Raw genomic sequence first — 15,240 nt, 5'->3', positions numbered from 1 at the left:
ACCCACCACCTGCCTATCACGTTGACGGCCCTCCCCTCTGTCCTTGGAGCCCTGCTCCCTGACTCCCTGGGCCTCATTGTATCCTGTCTGCTTTTCTCTGTGGCTTTTGCGTTGCTTCCTGGGTGAGGCCCTTCATCACTCCCTGAAGCTCAGGTGGCCAGAAGCAGGCTGTGGTGCAGGTCTCTCCCTCACCTGGCCTAGCTCCTGCAGGCATGAAGGAATCCCTATGCAACGGGATCCCTGGTCCTACTGCTCCTGCAAACTGCTGTCTTGGCGTTTGGGGTCACATATCTGCTCTCACGGAAGCGGACTGTTAACCGCAGGCCTCAGACTCAGACCAAGAAGGAAATGAAGCCAGCCAAGGGGTGTTTCTGCCTCTTCGGTGGGTGTCCCAGCCAGGGATTTCCATGAGTCCCCTGTCCTCAAGTGGCCTGCCGCCTGTGCCTGGCCTTGTCCCGGATCTGACTTGTTTCTACCCCATCCCTTGTTTCCCCATCCGGTGCGCAGCATCTGTGCAATTTGGTGTCTTTGACTTGGGTGCTACACCTCATGGAAGCTGGGGAGGGACCAAAACCAGACACAGAGCCCCGCAGTTGGGGCTGGAGCCTGGGAATGCAGGAAGGCCTCTGGACTTTTCCATCTCAATTGGTGCCACTTATGAAGCACACAAAGAGCAGGAACACACACACACACACACACGTACACACATGCCCCCCACACACGTGCACACACGTACACACATGCCCCCACACACGTACACACATACACACATGCCCCCCACACACGTACACACGTACACACATGCCCCCACACACGTACACACATACACACATGCCCCACACACACGTACACACATACACACATGCCCCCACACACGTACACACACATGTACACACATGCCCCCCACACGCACATGTACACGTACACACACACGTACACACATGCCCACACACACAGAGCTCCCATGCTCGCATATACACACGTGCACACACTCCAGTACATGCACACACATCCCCATATGCCTGCATACACACGTGCACGCATAACGCACACATACATGCACATGCGCGTGCACACACACACACATTAAGCTGGCCTTTCTGGCAAACATCAGCTGTCTCATGGGGAAAGCAGGTGCCACGGGGATGGGAGGGCCTGGCTAGGGAAGATGTTGGCTACGGGTGGGAGTCTATCTCAGCTGTAAGAAAATTCCCTCCTCTGCGTTGCTCTGAAGTTAGGAATAGAGACTGCTCCTTCCCTTTGATAGATGTCCTGAGGTCAGCGCTAAGGTTGTTCAAGGAAAATAGGGAACGACAGGGCAGAAATGTCAAGGGAGGAAGGAAGGGAAGAAAGGGCGGATCTGAAGGGAGCCCTGCCTGCAAGACGCCAGGGATAGTGCCTTGCTCCAAAGGGCCAGACCCGAGGGTTTCTGGGCCATGACTCTGGCTAAGTCCTTCACGGCTCTGGGCTGCAAAAGAAGGATCACAGCACCTCCAGTGGGTGGGCAGGATTGCTTAAGATGACGCAGGACAGCGCCCAGAGCAGCTTGGTAAGCATCCCTCCCGTGATCCACCCACCCTCACGGGTGCACACCCCTCTACAGTTTACAAAGCCCTGGAACTTGCGTGTCCTCATTTGATGCTCACTCCTGTCCTCAGACAGGAGCCCAGGCCAGCGTCTCAACCCATTTGACAGACAAGGAAAGGGAGGTTCCCAGAGCGATGACATTATTAACTTTGCACGTCAGATCTCGATTCCCCAAGAGACACCGTCGGCTCTGGTCCCACGGGTGGGCCCGCTCCCCTGCAGACACACTCACCTTATTCCTGATTTTGACGCGCTGGTAGAGGTGCTCCGGGAATGGCTTCCGCGGAATGAAGCGGCCCATGCCCTTGTTAACGTTGATGTTTCCAGCTTCAAAGACGATCTTGCCCTGGCTGATGACCACTAGTGGGGAGCCGTGGCACTCCATGCCCTCGAAGATGTTGTACTCCACTGCCTGCACCAACAGCCTCAGCGTTACTTCCCAGGGTTTGCTCTGCTCCAACCGAGCTGTTCACAACAGCGATTTTGCCTAACATTATATCATAGGCGTGTTCCAATGTTTTTTTTTTTCTCTCTAAAAACACCTTTTATTGACTGTCTAATATTCCACTGTATGGTCCACAATGTATGTAACCAGCAGCTCACCGTTGGGCATGTAGGCTGCTGGTAGCTTTCTATAATCAAATCAATATTGTTCTGGGGCATCATGAACAAGAAGGGGGTCCCCCTGGGGTTATGCAGTGTGGCTGCTTTGACTATACTGGACATAAAAATAAATATAATGTTCTTTATTTAAAATGTCTCTTTAAATAAAATTTTTTTTCTCTAGGATAGGTTTCTAAAATCAAACGACTGGGTGAAAGAATATGAGCTGTTTTAAAGCATGTGTTCCCTATGGGCAAATTATTTTCCCAAGGGATGAAACTAACTGACACTGTATCTGCAATAAGGGAACATTTCATGTTAGCGCCCTCCAGCATTGGGTAATGCCATTTTTTTCTTTCTCTGCTAATTTGAAAGACAAAATAACATTTCCTTTAAAACACACATTTGGCCATGCACGGTGGCTCATGCCTGTAATCCTAGCTACTCGGGAAGCTGAGGCATGAGAACTGCTTGAACCTGGGAGGCAGAGGTTGCAGTGAGCCAAGATCGCGCCACTGCACTCCAGCCTGGGGGATAGAGTGAGACTCTGCTTCCAGAAAACAACAACAACAGCAAAAAACAAAACCCATACATTCCTTCCATCACTCTTAAAGTGAACACTTGAACTTGTGTGTCAACTGTCACCAGCCAACTGCTTTTATTTATTATTTTAAAAGTAGGTCACATACATGGTTGAAAAAAAATCAAATAGTAAAAAAGATATGTGATAGAAAGGTAAATCTGTCTTCTACTTGAGTATGACACATATGCCTTGAAGAGTTTCTTCGGTATCTCTAGGTATGTCCAAGGCCTGAATAATTGTCTGACATACACATCTCTACACAGACATTTCTCACCCTAGTTTTTCCTTACCTCAGCAACTGTTCCATATCAGCACACATACAAAACACTTTTACACGGCTATACCATATTTCATCAGGAAGATATACTACCATTTATATGCCCAGTTCCCAAGGATCAACAGTTGGGTCATTGCCATGCCTTTGCTAAAAACAATGCTGAAACAGACTTTGCATCCACAATCTGCACACATGAACATGTTTCGAGATGTGGAGTCTGGGGCCAAAGAGTAAATGGATTTTCGCCTTTGATAAAGTTGCCCTCCAAAAAAGACAACACTAGTTTCCATTTCCAACAAAACTCTGTGAGCTTACCTGATAGCCTTTGGTAAACAGTATCTTTGTATATTAAACTCCTGATCTCAGTTGCTGGCACAGGTGAAAAATACTATCTCTAGGTTGTTTTTTGCATTTGTGACTGAGACTGGGTCTCTTTTTAAATCAACACATGCCGTTTCTATATTTCTTACTGTGTCACTGTGTTTTGCACATTGTTTTATTTCTCAGAGTCTTGCCATTCTTCTTACTGATTTCTGAAAGTACACACTCAGTGTTAAAGAATTTATCCTTTGTTATGTGTGTTGCAAATATTTCCTCCCTCCCTGGTCCTCTGTCTCTGGAACTCATATGAAGTAATTGTTTTTGCCACACAGATTGTTTTGTATATTTTTTATGTAGTCAATGGTCAAACAGACCATTCTTTTCCTTTACCATTTCTAAATTTTGTGCCTTGTTTAGCAAGATCTTTTCCCCTTCAAAATTACCATTTTTTTAAAAATGTGTGTTTTATTCTAATCCTTTCATAGTTTTATTTTATCTTAATCTTTGATCCATGGTTTGATTTCTTTGGTAGTAAACAGCAGGGCAGAGAGACGTTAAGCCTCATGGGCCAGGTGTTCTAACACATTTGGATGAGTAACTATCGGTTTCCCAATTCTAATTTTCTCCTTTATTGTAAACCAAATTCTCATATTCAGTTAGTCTATTCCTTGGCTCTCTTTTCTTGTACTCATGCCAAACTGTTTGGTTTATTGCAGCTTTATGACATGTTTTAATAACTAGGATGACTGACACTCCCAGCCCAGTCTTCCCTTTTTTCAGAACTATTTCAGCTACTCTCACATTTCCCATCTGGGAACTCTGCTTTCCTAGCTAAATAATTAAATTTTCTGATGGGATCACATCAAATTTATAGATTAGATTAGAAAGAACTGATATGTTCACTATATTGAATCTTCTCAGTGTAAAGGTCCTTGAATTTATATAAGTCTTTAGTTTATTTTTTTGGCTTGTTTGTTTTGAGACAGGGTCTCACTCTGCAGTGCAGTGGCACAATCATGGCTCACCACAGCCTCCAAATCCTGGGCTCAAGCAATCCTCCTGCCTCAGCCTCCCAAGTAGCTAGGACTACAGGCATGCACCACCATGACTGCTTAATTTTTTTATTTTTTTTGTACAGGCAGGGTCTCATTATGTCACCCAGTTTGGTTTCAAACTCCTAGCCTCAAGTTCCCCCACCTGAGCCTCCCAAAGTGCTGGGTTTACAGGAATGAACCACCATGCCAGACCAAGTCTTTAGTGTTTATTGCTATTATAGGATTTTGATTTCCATTCTATTTTCCAAAGTGATTTTTGATTCTTCCATAGAAAAACTATCAATTCTTTATATTGGTTTGTAATCTGATGGTGTTTGATGATTTTTAGGTGCATTCTTGGGGATTCCAGGCAATCACGTCTCCTACACACAGCTGTTGACACCGTGCCGGCCTCGTAGGACCCAGGCAGACAGTGCATTTCCAGTGTTAGCATTTGCTAACCTAATTCTCCCTCACCCTAAAGTGGCTCCACTATGGAGTGATTCATAACTGTGCTGAGGGAAACGTGAATTGTGAATATGGAGAGGTGGTGCAAGGAACCAGTCACCCATCTCCCAGCTGAAACTGGCCAGCCCTTGGGGATCTGGGCTGCTGTCCCTACGCTTGGGTGAGGAACATGCTATGCTGTGGTGAGAGTCTCAAGCTGCCAGATGTGAGGAGGCCCCGGTCACATCACAAATGCCACACCCTGCATTTCACAACACCACCAAATTTTAAATATCAATTCCTTCTTTTCTTAAAGCTAATATACAAACAATGTAAAAATTTAAACAACACAAAATACCGTGATTAAAAAACCTCTTGTCTCTCCCATCCATGAGCCCCCGTTCCCTGGTTCCCTCCAGGGAAGACTGGTTTCTTTTACACCCTAAGAAAAGCAGCCAGTCAGCTGATGTGTGCATAAACCAAATGTGGTCCATCCCTACAAGGGGATATTATTCAGCCATTAAGGAACATGGTACCCATCCATGATATAGCATGGATGATCCTCAAAAATATGATGCTAAGTAGAAGAAGCCAGACATAAAAGGCCACATACTGGATGATTTCATTTCTATGAAATGTCCAGAACAGGCAAATCCACAGGAACAGAAAGCAGGTTACTGGTTGCTAGGGAATGGGGGAGGGAGAGGGGGACTAATTGTTCATGGGCACAGGGTGGTGTTTTTTTGGAGGTGATGAAAACCTTCTGGAATTAGTGATGATTGTACAACCTTCTCAATACACTAAAAGCCACTAAATTGTACACTTGAAAATGGTGACATTTATGGTATATGAATTATATCTTGATAAGAAAGTTTAAAACATCCAGATAGGCCGGGCGCGGTGGCTCAAGCCTGTAATCCCAGCACTTTGGGAGGCCGAGACGGGCGAATCACAAGGTCAGGAGATCAAGACCATCCTGGCTAACCCGGTGAAACCCCGTCTCTACTAAGAAATACAAAAAACTAGCCGGGCGAGGTGGCGGGCGCCTGTAGTCCCAGCTACTCGGGAGGCTGAGGCAGGAGAATGGTGTAAACCCGGGAGGTGGAGCTTGCAGTGAGCTGAGATCTGGCCACTGCACTCCAGCCTGGGCGACAGAGCAAGACTCCGTCTCAAAAAAAAAAAAAAAACAAAAAAACAAAAAAAACCATCCAGATAGTCTATGATATACAAACATGTATGCACACCCATGACATGGCACTTTGACGTGAATGTTTTCCACAATGATAGGAAAGAATAAAAGGTGTGTTTTATAGAAAAGTAGATCTAAAATCTAATCACTGGTCAGTATTCAAGAAATGATCTCTTTTCATTGTTAAAAGTAATTTTTTTAAAACATACAAAAACAAAACTAACCTCCAACAACATTTCTCAATCCATGTTCTGAAAAAAATTGCAATTATGTGGATGGCATTGCTTTGGACAAAGAAAATGAAACAGACAAAATCCTTTGGTCAGACCACTTCATGGTATCCTCAATTGCCCTCTTGTTGCTCTGAAAAGAATTCAAATCTTGCCTCATGCAGAGAGAAGGGATGCTTCCCCAAGTTTAACCTGAAGACAATTACCTCCCAGATGGGTACCCCTGGGTATATTACATAGTGTTATGGGTTGAATCGTGCTCCCAAAAAAAGATATGTTGAAGTCCTAACCCCCATGACCTCAAAATATGACCTTATTTGGAAACAGAGATTTTGCAGGTGTAATTAGTTAAGATGAGGTCACGCTGGGGTGTGGTGGGCCCAACATCCAATGACTGGCATCCATAAAAGGAGAAGACACAGCAGAGAAGGCCATGCAATGACAGAGGCAGAGATGTAAGGGATGCCTTACACGCTGTGGAACCAAGTACTGCTGGGGACGTCAGACACTAAAAGAGTGGCCTGGAAGGGATCTGTTCTCAGAGCCTTCAGAGAGAGCATGGCCTAGCCAACACCTTGGTTTCAACTTCTATCCTCCATAACTTTAAGAGACAAAATTTCTTTTGTTTAAACCACCCAGCCTGTGGCACTTTGTAACAGCATCCAGAGGAAACTTAACGCACATGTCCTCTGTCTGTCCATTTTCTCATTTATTAATAACAATATACCTAACTAGAAGATCCTGAGGATTAAATGAGATGATGCGTGGAGAATGCTAAGCACGGAGTAACTACAAAACAGTATTTGGCTGGATTGTGATGATAATCCAGGAGTGCCCACTGCTAAGCATGGAATCTGGTGTGGCCCCTGATCCCACATTGAAATAGTAAGACAATCCCAGCTCAGTCTAATTCCTTCTGGGTCCTTTTCTGCTGGCTAACCTTTGACTGGCTAACTCAGACACTCACATTCCTTTCTAGATGAGGATCACCTTATGAAGCAAGGGGCAGCTCCCACAGCCAGATGGCAGTGGGAGTGCACACCCTCTGCTATGGTCAGAATATCCCCTCAAAATTCAACTGGACATTTAATTGCCATTGCAATATTATTAAAATGTGAGATCATTAAGAGCTGATTAGGTCATGAAGGCTCTGCCCTCATTAATGGGTTAATGCTATTATCACAGGAGTGAGTGAGTTATTGTGAGACTGGGCTTGTTATAAAAGTGAATTCAGCATCCTCTTGATATTTCTTTCATACTTGTTCTCTCTTGTCCTTCTGCCCTCCGCCATGGGAGAAATCAGCAAGAAGACCTTTGCCGGATGCCAGCATTTTAATATTGAAATCCCCAGCCTCCAGAACCATGAGTCAAATAAATTTATTTTCTTTATAAATTACCCAGTCTGTGGTATCTATTACAGTAGCACAGTACACTCCACACCCTAACTCCTAACACATGTGCACGTGCATACACACGGAGTTACAGAGCCATTTTCACAAGAACTAAGACGTGGTTGAGACCAAGACACCCTGTCACTGACAAGACCCTCTCCCATTGCCTCTCCTATGTGCACAGACCCCAAGCAGTGTGTACACACATGAAATAATTAATAATAATAAATAGTAGAATTGCATGCCCTGCTGGACTGTACATGTGAGTGGCATAAACCTTTCTCCATAAGAAGATGATCTCAGGCACCCTGTTCCCTGGAGATGGGGACTGTGGGAAGCAAGTAGTGTTACCAGGGAGCATTGTGTATTATAAGAATGACCTGGATTGGTGAGCCGGACAAGGTCAGTAAGCAGCTAAGACCTCTGCTTCTGCAGGCCATGTCTCTTGCAGCCAAGTGGATACTCCAGGGCCATGCCCATGAGCTGCTACAAGTGTTTCCTGTAGCTTTCTTATGAAACTTCCTTGTGTCTGGCGTCCTGTCCCCATACCTGTGGTCTCCTTCTCCAGTATGTGAGCCCAGGGACTATGGGAACACCTACTGCAGCTCCATCATGGTGTGCATATGCCCTACTTCTGGCCTGTGTGCTTGCACAGACTCCAGTGAGCCAGGGACCACTGTGGCCTCTTGGGTCTGTGCATGTAATTGTTAATCCAGACGCAAGGCCACTGTTGGCCATGCACAAGGGTGTTAAAGCAAGCCCTTCAGGGAGGCACAGGTGTCTTCTGCCATCTCTGCGTGCACCCTTTCTGTGCATGCATCTTTGGGTAGGTTGCTGGATGAGTGGAGAAATCAAAAGCATATAAGATACAAAGCAGAAATGGCCCATAATGATGGGCATGGAATGTGAGAAAGTGTGCACTTTAGGGCCAACCTTTTCCTGTCTATTAGCAGCCAGCCACAAAACTGATGGGAGTTTTCTAATATACCAAATAAAATCCTTTCTAGCTTGATAATTAAATTGAGAACCTTAGACCTAATACTTTCCCTCGCTGAGCCCTGAAGCTTACACATTAGAAGCAGTATCAGATGGCTGACAACGCGTGCATCCATGAGCAGGAGCAGAGAGAGGCAGAGAGAGAAGGAGAAGCAGCTTAACTGAGCCTGCTCAAATCCCTCCTCCCAATCTCTCCAGTCAGGCTCTATATCAGATCACATTCTAGGTGGAAAATTCATAAATCATTTGAATCAGTCTTTTGAAATGATTACAGTGAAGAATCACTTATCTCAGCAGCACAAATAGGCCAGGACTTACCGACTTGTGACTTTTGGCTGTTATGGTCTTCACCTTGTCGGGGTCCCAGATGACCACGTCAGCGTCCGAGCCCACGGCAATCCGCCCTTTCCTTGGGTACAGGTTAAAGATCTTGGCTGCATTGGTGCTGGTGACAGCGACAAACTGGTTCTCATCCATTTTGCCAGTAGCCTAAAGGCAAGACCCACAGATGAGAAGAACCTCTCATAATGGGGCCAGGAGGAGGGGCGGCTGGGCACAAATGGAAGCCTGCCAGCTGGAGTTCTTGCAAGGCTTGGAATTCTCTCCTCTCCCAGCTAAAAACGTACCATCGTCAAGAACCCCGAAGGGCCCAGCCTCCTCAGAGAGGATGTTTAATTAACCGTACAGAGGTATGTTGACACAAGAGCCACGATGACATCTTGTCCATGTCACCAGGCCCAAGTTTAACAGAAGATAAAAACCTTTGGTTTCAGGTCAGTGATCAGAGTGAGACCCAGCTCTTCCTCTGCAACAAGAAATCTCTCTCTACCCACTCCACACCCCAACTCCTAACGTGTGTGCACGTGACACACGGACTTACAGAGCCATTTTCACATGAACTAAGATGTGGTTGAGAAACAAAACAAAACATTTTTCAATCTTAAGATATAAAGGACAAGGGTGACATCCACGAATGCAGAGGCCTCTCCCGGACTTGAGCTACTTTCTCACAAGTTACGCATTCCCTCCTGCGCCCTCCTAGTATATCTGCTTCTGCCTCCATGTAAGAAGGGAACTTTTAAGAACCCGGCGTGCGTAATGCATTGGCTTTCGCAGCGCAGGTAGGGTGTTTCCCGAATGCTCCTGAGAACAGATCCAGCCTTACCACCGCCTTGTCCCAGACGACGGTCATCCGCTCCTCTATCCCGTTGACACCCTCGGGAATCAGGGTGAAGTTGTCCTTGCCCACCGCCTTCTGGGCAGTGCTGTAGGGACAGTGGCCGCTGCCTGTGACCTGCAAGTCCCCACTGGCAAGGACAAAACAAGGTGGAGTTCAGACCTTAGTTCATTTTGAAGGCAAATCCCGACTTCAGACAGGTACATGCAGTACAGCCAGTGAACGAATGAATAGATAAGGAAGCCAGTGGGTAAGAGAGAAACTCCAGCGTGTGCCTGCACATCTCACAAGTCCCAGAGATATCACTGGCCCCATGCTCTGCATGTTACAAAGCGAGAAATGTGTGCTGACATTTGTCTTCTTGACACAAGGCAGTTGGCACAAGGGCTAGCTGGTGTGTTTGTGCTGTGCTTGCAGAACAAACACTATTCACTGGTTATAGCAAAGTGGCACAAGTTCACTGGGATGTACCCTTGCATCCCCTGGTGTTTCAAAAACTGTTTCAAAAACATATACTCTTTGATATATCAGGTGCCCTGAGCTGAACACCTAAGACAGTAAAATGCTGAGTGTGGTGGCTCACACCTGTAATCCCAGCACTTTGGGAGACCATGGCAGGTGGATCACCTGAGGTCAGGAGTTCGAGACCAGTCTGACCAACACGGTGAAACCTTGTCTCTACTAAAAAAAAAAAAAAAAAAAAAAAAATTAGCCAGGCATGGTGGTGGGCCCCTGTAATCCCAGCTACTTAAGGGGCTGAGACAGGAGAATTGCTTGAACCCAGGAGGTGGAGGTTGCAGTGAGCCGAGATTTCGCCATTGCACTCCAGCCTGGGTGACAAGAGCAAAACTCAGTCTCAAAAAATAAAATAAAATAAATTAAAAAATAAAAACGAATGGACCATTATTTGTGGTTCTAAATGAAGGGTGAAGAGGATGAGGCTGTCCTCCAATCCAGAGGCCCAGGAAATGTTAGCCATTACCTAGATGCAGAGGAATGTATTTAGAAGTTATCTTCACTCATTTATTCAACAAAATTGTGTTGCATGCTTCCTACGTGCCTGGTACAATTTAAGGCATAGGGAGTGCGTCTAAGAACCGAAAGGGAGAGCTTCTGCATGTATCAGCTCTGCTGAGGGACGGAGGAGACTGGCAATAAGCAGAGGCAAACGGGGCACATGGGCGCTGTCAGAGCGAGTGTCAGGGATTCAACTAAAGCAGGTGGGGTGAGGCGTGCTGGGGACAGGCTGGGGATGCCGTTATCAGGAGGATAATCAGAAAATTACATCACTGAGAAGGAGCCTTCCAGCAAAGATCTGAAGGAAGTCACAGAGCAAACCACGTGGTGTCTAAGAAAGAGAGAACTAGCCAGGGGCTCCCATGAGCGGAAAGGCCCCGAGGCAGGGTCCTGCCTAGGGTTCAGGGTCAGCATGAAGCCAGGACTGGACCAGCCAAGGGCAGAGGAGGCCCAGGGAGGGAGGTTGGTCAGGGCATGTGCGCCGGATTGAGTTCTGCCTTGTGGGACGCTGTGGGGACTTGGGTTTCACCGGGAGAGGACTTACTGGTTCTGAGCAGAGGAGTGTTTGATCTAATCTAGGTTCTAAATGTCTAAGAGCAGACTGTGATGGGTAGCGGGGGGGTGGGCCTACGTGGAAACAGAAAGGCTTGGTAGGAAGCCAGGGAGGACGGTGGCCTGAGCCAGGATGGCCACAGCAGACAGGTGAGGCGCTGTCAGACTCCAGGGCCTCTGGTCCGTGTTCCTGACATTTCCTGAGATGGGCAAGACTGCGGGGGTAGCAGCTTTATGGGGGAAGATCTGCAGTTCTCTGTAAACGTGACTTGCCCACCAGACATTGGACTGCAGATGTGGAGTAAGTCCTTGGCTATGCCAGTCAAGGGTTTCTGTACCATCAGGGGGACAGTGATTTCCACGTGGGTGCACACTGCTGCCCCCTCCTCCAAGGTTCCTTCTGCCAAGAAGCCCCGTCTTATCCTCCCCTATTGGGCAAACTCTTACCCATCCCCGAGCTTTAGTCTCGATGCCACCTCCTCTGGAAAGCCTTCTGCAAACCTCCCGGTGGGTTCTAAGCATGCGTGTCTGCTTCCAGAGTGGCCTGGACACTTAGGCTTGCTGTGTGGCCTTGCTATTGCTAAGTGCTCATCCCTTGTGGTGGCTAACAGAAGGGAAGGGGCTGAGGTGCTGGGCTCCATGGTGTGCGTGCACCACAGCAGGTGCGCTGCAGGCAGCAGCAGCCACTTCTGGAGCCCTCGGCTCCAGGTCCTCTTCCTGCACTCTCATAGGCAGCTCTGCCACAGGTACTGTCTGCTCCCACTTTGAGTAAAATGAGGGGGACCAAGAGACGTTACGGGTGATGTCCCAGGTCCAGGGTGACACAGCCTTGTCTCCATCCCTAATCCTGAGTGCTTCCCAATACACCACGGTGCCTGCCACAGAGCAGGTACTTAACAGTAGGTTGGCTCAACAGGAGGAGGTCAATAGATGTGAATGGAACAGTCACTGGATGCCACAGATCTTCAGGTCCCTGAAGGCCTGTTGTAAGGCACACAAGTGCTGTCCTTTCAGAGCACGGGGCAGAGCCTCCTCTATAATCATGAGTCCAAACCAGCCTGCGGATTCCCACCATTAACTCTCTGCCTCCAAAGGCCCCAGCTGCCTCCCCCAGCCCCACATTCTCACAGGTCTCACCAGGCCAGCAGGGAGGTCAAGTAGTCCGGCGTGGTGGGGTCTGGGCTCAGGGGAGGGGAGGTCACAAACGCCGCAGCCTTGGCCCAGTTCTTGCTCCAGTAATGGGTGCCATCAGTCCCCAGGCTAGCGGCAATGGGCTCGCCAAAAACTAGGAGCCCTTGAGAGGGGCAAACACAAACAAGCCTGGTTAAAAGCAAATACTCTCTTGAGGCAGATGTCAAAGGCACAAAATTGGAAGACTGTAGAGGGAGAACGGGGCTGGCTGAAGGCCGGAACACTGGCCACCGTTCTCGCAGGCATCACTGCCTGCACCGCAGGGACCTTGGGTGTCAGACCCAGTTCCATCACATTGTCCACACCCCGCCAAGCGCTCCGTGGGGCAGACGGCAGCTGACTCACCCAGCAACCTTGTGGATACGGCTGTTGCTTTTAGGGTTTGGACCTTATTATGTCCTTTTACAGATTCATAAGCCAAGGCACAGAGCCACGATTTGCTGTCTCGGTTTGGGATCTGCTGGAAGCAGATCTTAGGAATCTAGTTCAAGCGTCTTATTTGGGAGGCGATTCCAGGAAACACTGGCTGGGGATTGAGGAAGTGACATAAGGCAGGGAAAGTAGCCAATAAAGGGAGATTTCTCATCGAGGCACAGCGGAGGGCCTTGGCATTCAGTCCTGCTTGGGAACACGCCTCGGGGTCGTCCCACCCCAGGGGAAAGCCAGTTGGATGTATTTCTATCAGCCCAGGGCCGGAGGGTGGCTTCCTGAGTACCAGCTTCCCAGAAGTTCCCGCTTGCCTTTCATGGAGTGGGCCAGGCGGGCTTCTTCCAGAAAAGTCTGCAGGCGGAAGCTGGGGCTCCCAGGAAAGATCTTTGCATTAGGGACCAAGGGCAAGAGATGTGGCCCGAGAGACCCTGCTGCCCTCGCCCGAGGCCACCTGCTGCCCAGCAGGAGAGGCAGCTGTGAGCTCTGCCCGGCTCTAGGGCAGCCCATCAAGCAGCGCTCTCTGCAGTGAGGCAGGTGCCCTACGTCACAGCTGCCCAACCAGCAACCACTGGCCACATGTGGCTCTTAAGCTGGTGTGGCTGGTGCCACTGAGGAACTAACTTGTTCCTTTTATTTAACATTACTTAATTTAAATTTAAATAGCCATGTGTGGCTAGTGACCACCTTATGGCTTCCTGTGGCTCCAGAACCTGCCTGCTTACCCACTCCTGGCTGGTACTGCTTCCAGATTTCTGTAACCTCTCTGAGCCTGGGTCTCCTTATCTTCAAAACGGGGCTAGTTTCAGGCAAGCTGTGCTGTTCTAGCCTCTACTTGTCAGCTTGCCCTTAAAAACACTGAAGCAACGTGTGTGGGGTCCACGGTTGCTCTGTCCAATCAGGCAGTCCTGAGCCGCATGTGGCCACCAATAACCTGAGGCTGTGGTTAGTCTGAACTGAGCTGTGTACATGTAAAATACACACGGAATTTTGAAGAGAGTACAGAAAACATCATGCAAAATAGTAATGATTTTTACATTGATGACATGCTGAATATTTGGATCCATTAGATTAAACATAATATATGATTAAAATTCTCTTTCAATGGAGCTGAACTTATCAAGGTGAATGTCCTAGGGTCCTAGGGTCACTGGGACCAAAGAATTCCAGCCACCATCCTTGTGTCAGGAGCATCCCCCCTCCACCCCTCCCTCCTCAGACAGAACTCTGAGTTCGGGAGGGAGTGAACTTGAACCTGCAGGACACCCCCTTCCAGGCCCCAGCTGCCCTAGAAGGCCCAGGGCCGGCTGCATACCTTTCTTCCTGGCCAGAGCGATGATGTCGGCTGCACTCTTGCTCATGACCTTGGTGATGTACACAGGGCAGTTGATCCGGCCCGCAATGGTGATGGCCCGGAACACCGCCTCGGCCTCCAGCTGAACACGGCACACACAGTGTCACAGGAGGGAAGGCTGGGGGCACAGCTACCACCCATCTCCATTTTCCTTAACTAAATGTGGTCAGAAGGGAAATCTGCTCCATCGAATGAGAAGGACATACGGAGTCCAACAGCGCTTGACAGTGCCCCTGCTCTCTGGGGCGGAGCACTGGTCTCACGCTGGGATACAGCCGCAACGTCCAAGCGCTATACAACTTTACACCACTGCCTCCCGGTTCCGTCCTGACCTCACTACGGGCCAGGAACACACAGCTCGTGGCCATGCCTGGGCCATGGAGCTCATGAAGAGCACTGGGTGGGATCTCAAGCCCCTCAGGACATGGAACCTGTCCACTCACGTCTGTGTCCCGTGTCCAGCAGACACCAGGCCCAGGGCATGGGCCCAGGAGACTCAGTAATGACCTGATGAGGGCATCAGAAAATGTCCTCAACTTGGCCAGGTGCGGTGGCTCACACCTGTAATCCCAGCACTTTGGGAGGCCAAGACGGATGGATCACTTGAGGTCGGAAATTTGAGACCAGACTGGCCAACATGGTGAAACCCAGTCTCTATTCATGAGATCAGAAGATTAAGACCATCCTGGCTAACATGGTGAAACGTCATCTCTACTAAAAATACAAAAAGTTAGCTGGGCGAGGTGGTGGGCACCTGTAGTCCCAGCTACTTGGGAGGCCGAGGCAGGAGAATGACGTGAACCTGGGAGGTGGAGCTTGCAGTGAGCTGAGATCGTGCCACTGCACTCCAGCCTGGGCGACAGAG

General features: G+C 48.5%; 1 protein-coding gene across 1 annotated transcript in view; it reads right to left on the bottom strand.

Annotated features, from left to right (window-relative positions):
* The window catches only part of CRMP1 (collapsin response mediator protein 1), a 68,356-nt gene that overhangs the window by 6,210 nt on the left and 46,906 nt on the right, over window positions 1-15,240 (bottom strand). Inside the window, exons 7-11 of the mRNA XM_011935449.1 lie at window positions 14,337-14,457; window positions 12,542-12,698; window positions 9,824-9,965; window positions 8,977-9,147; window positions 1,820-1,999 (exon numbers count right to left, since the gene is read on the bottom strand). Coding sequence (XP_011790839.1) covers window positions 1,820-1,999; window positions 8,977-9,147; window positions 9,824-9,965; window positions 12,542-12,698; window positions 14,337-14,457 — 771 coding nt within the window. The remainder of the gene's footprint in view (window positions 1-1,819; window positions 2,000-8,976; window positions 9,148-9,823; window positions 9,966-12,541; window positions 12,699-14,336; window positions 14,458-15,240) is intronic.

This window comes from Colobus angolensis, unplaced genomic scaffold (assembly GCF_000951035.1).
Source record: "Colobus angolensis palliatus isolate OR3802 unplaced genomic scaffold, Cang.pa_1.0 Scaffold143, whole genome shotgun sequence".
Taxonomy (NCBI): domain Eukaryota; kingdom Metazoa; phylum Chordata; class Mammalia; order Primates; family Cercopithecidae; genus Colobus; species Colobus angolensis.
Note: the sequence above shows the minus strand (reverse complement) of the source record. Positions and strands in the feature narration are given on the sequence as shown.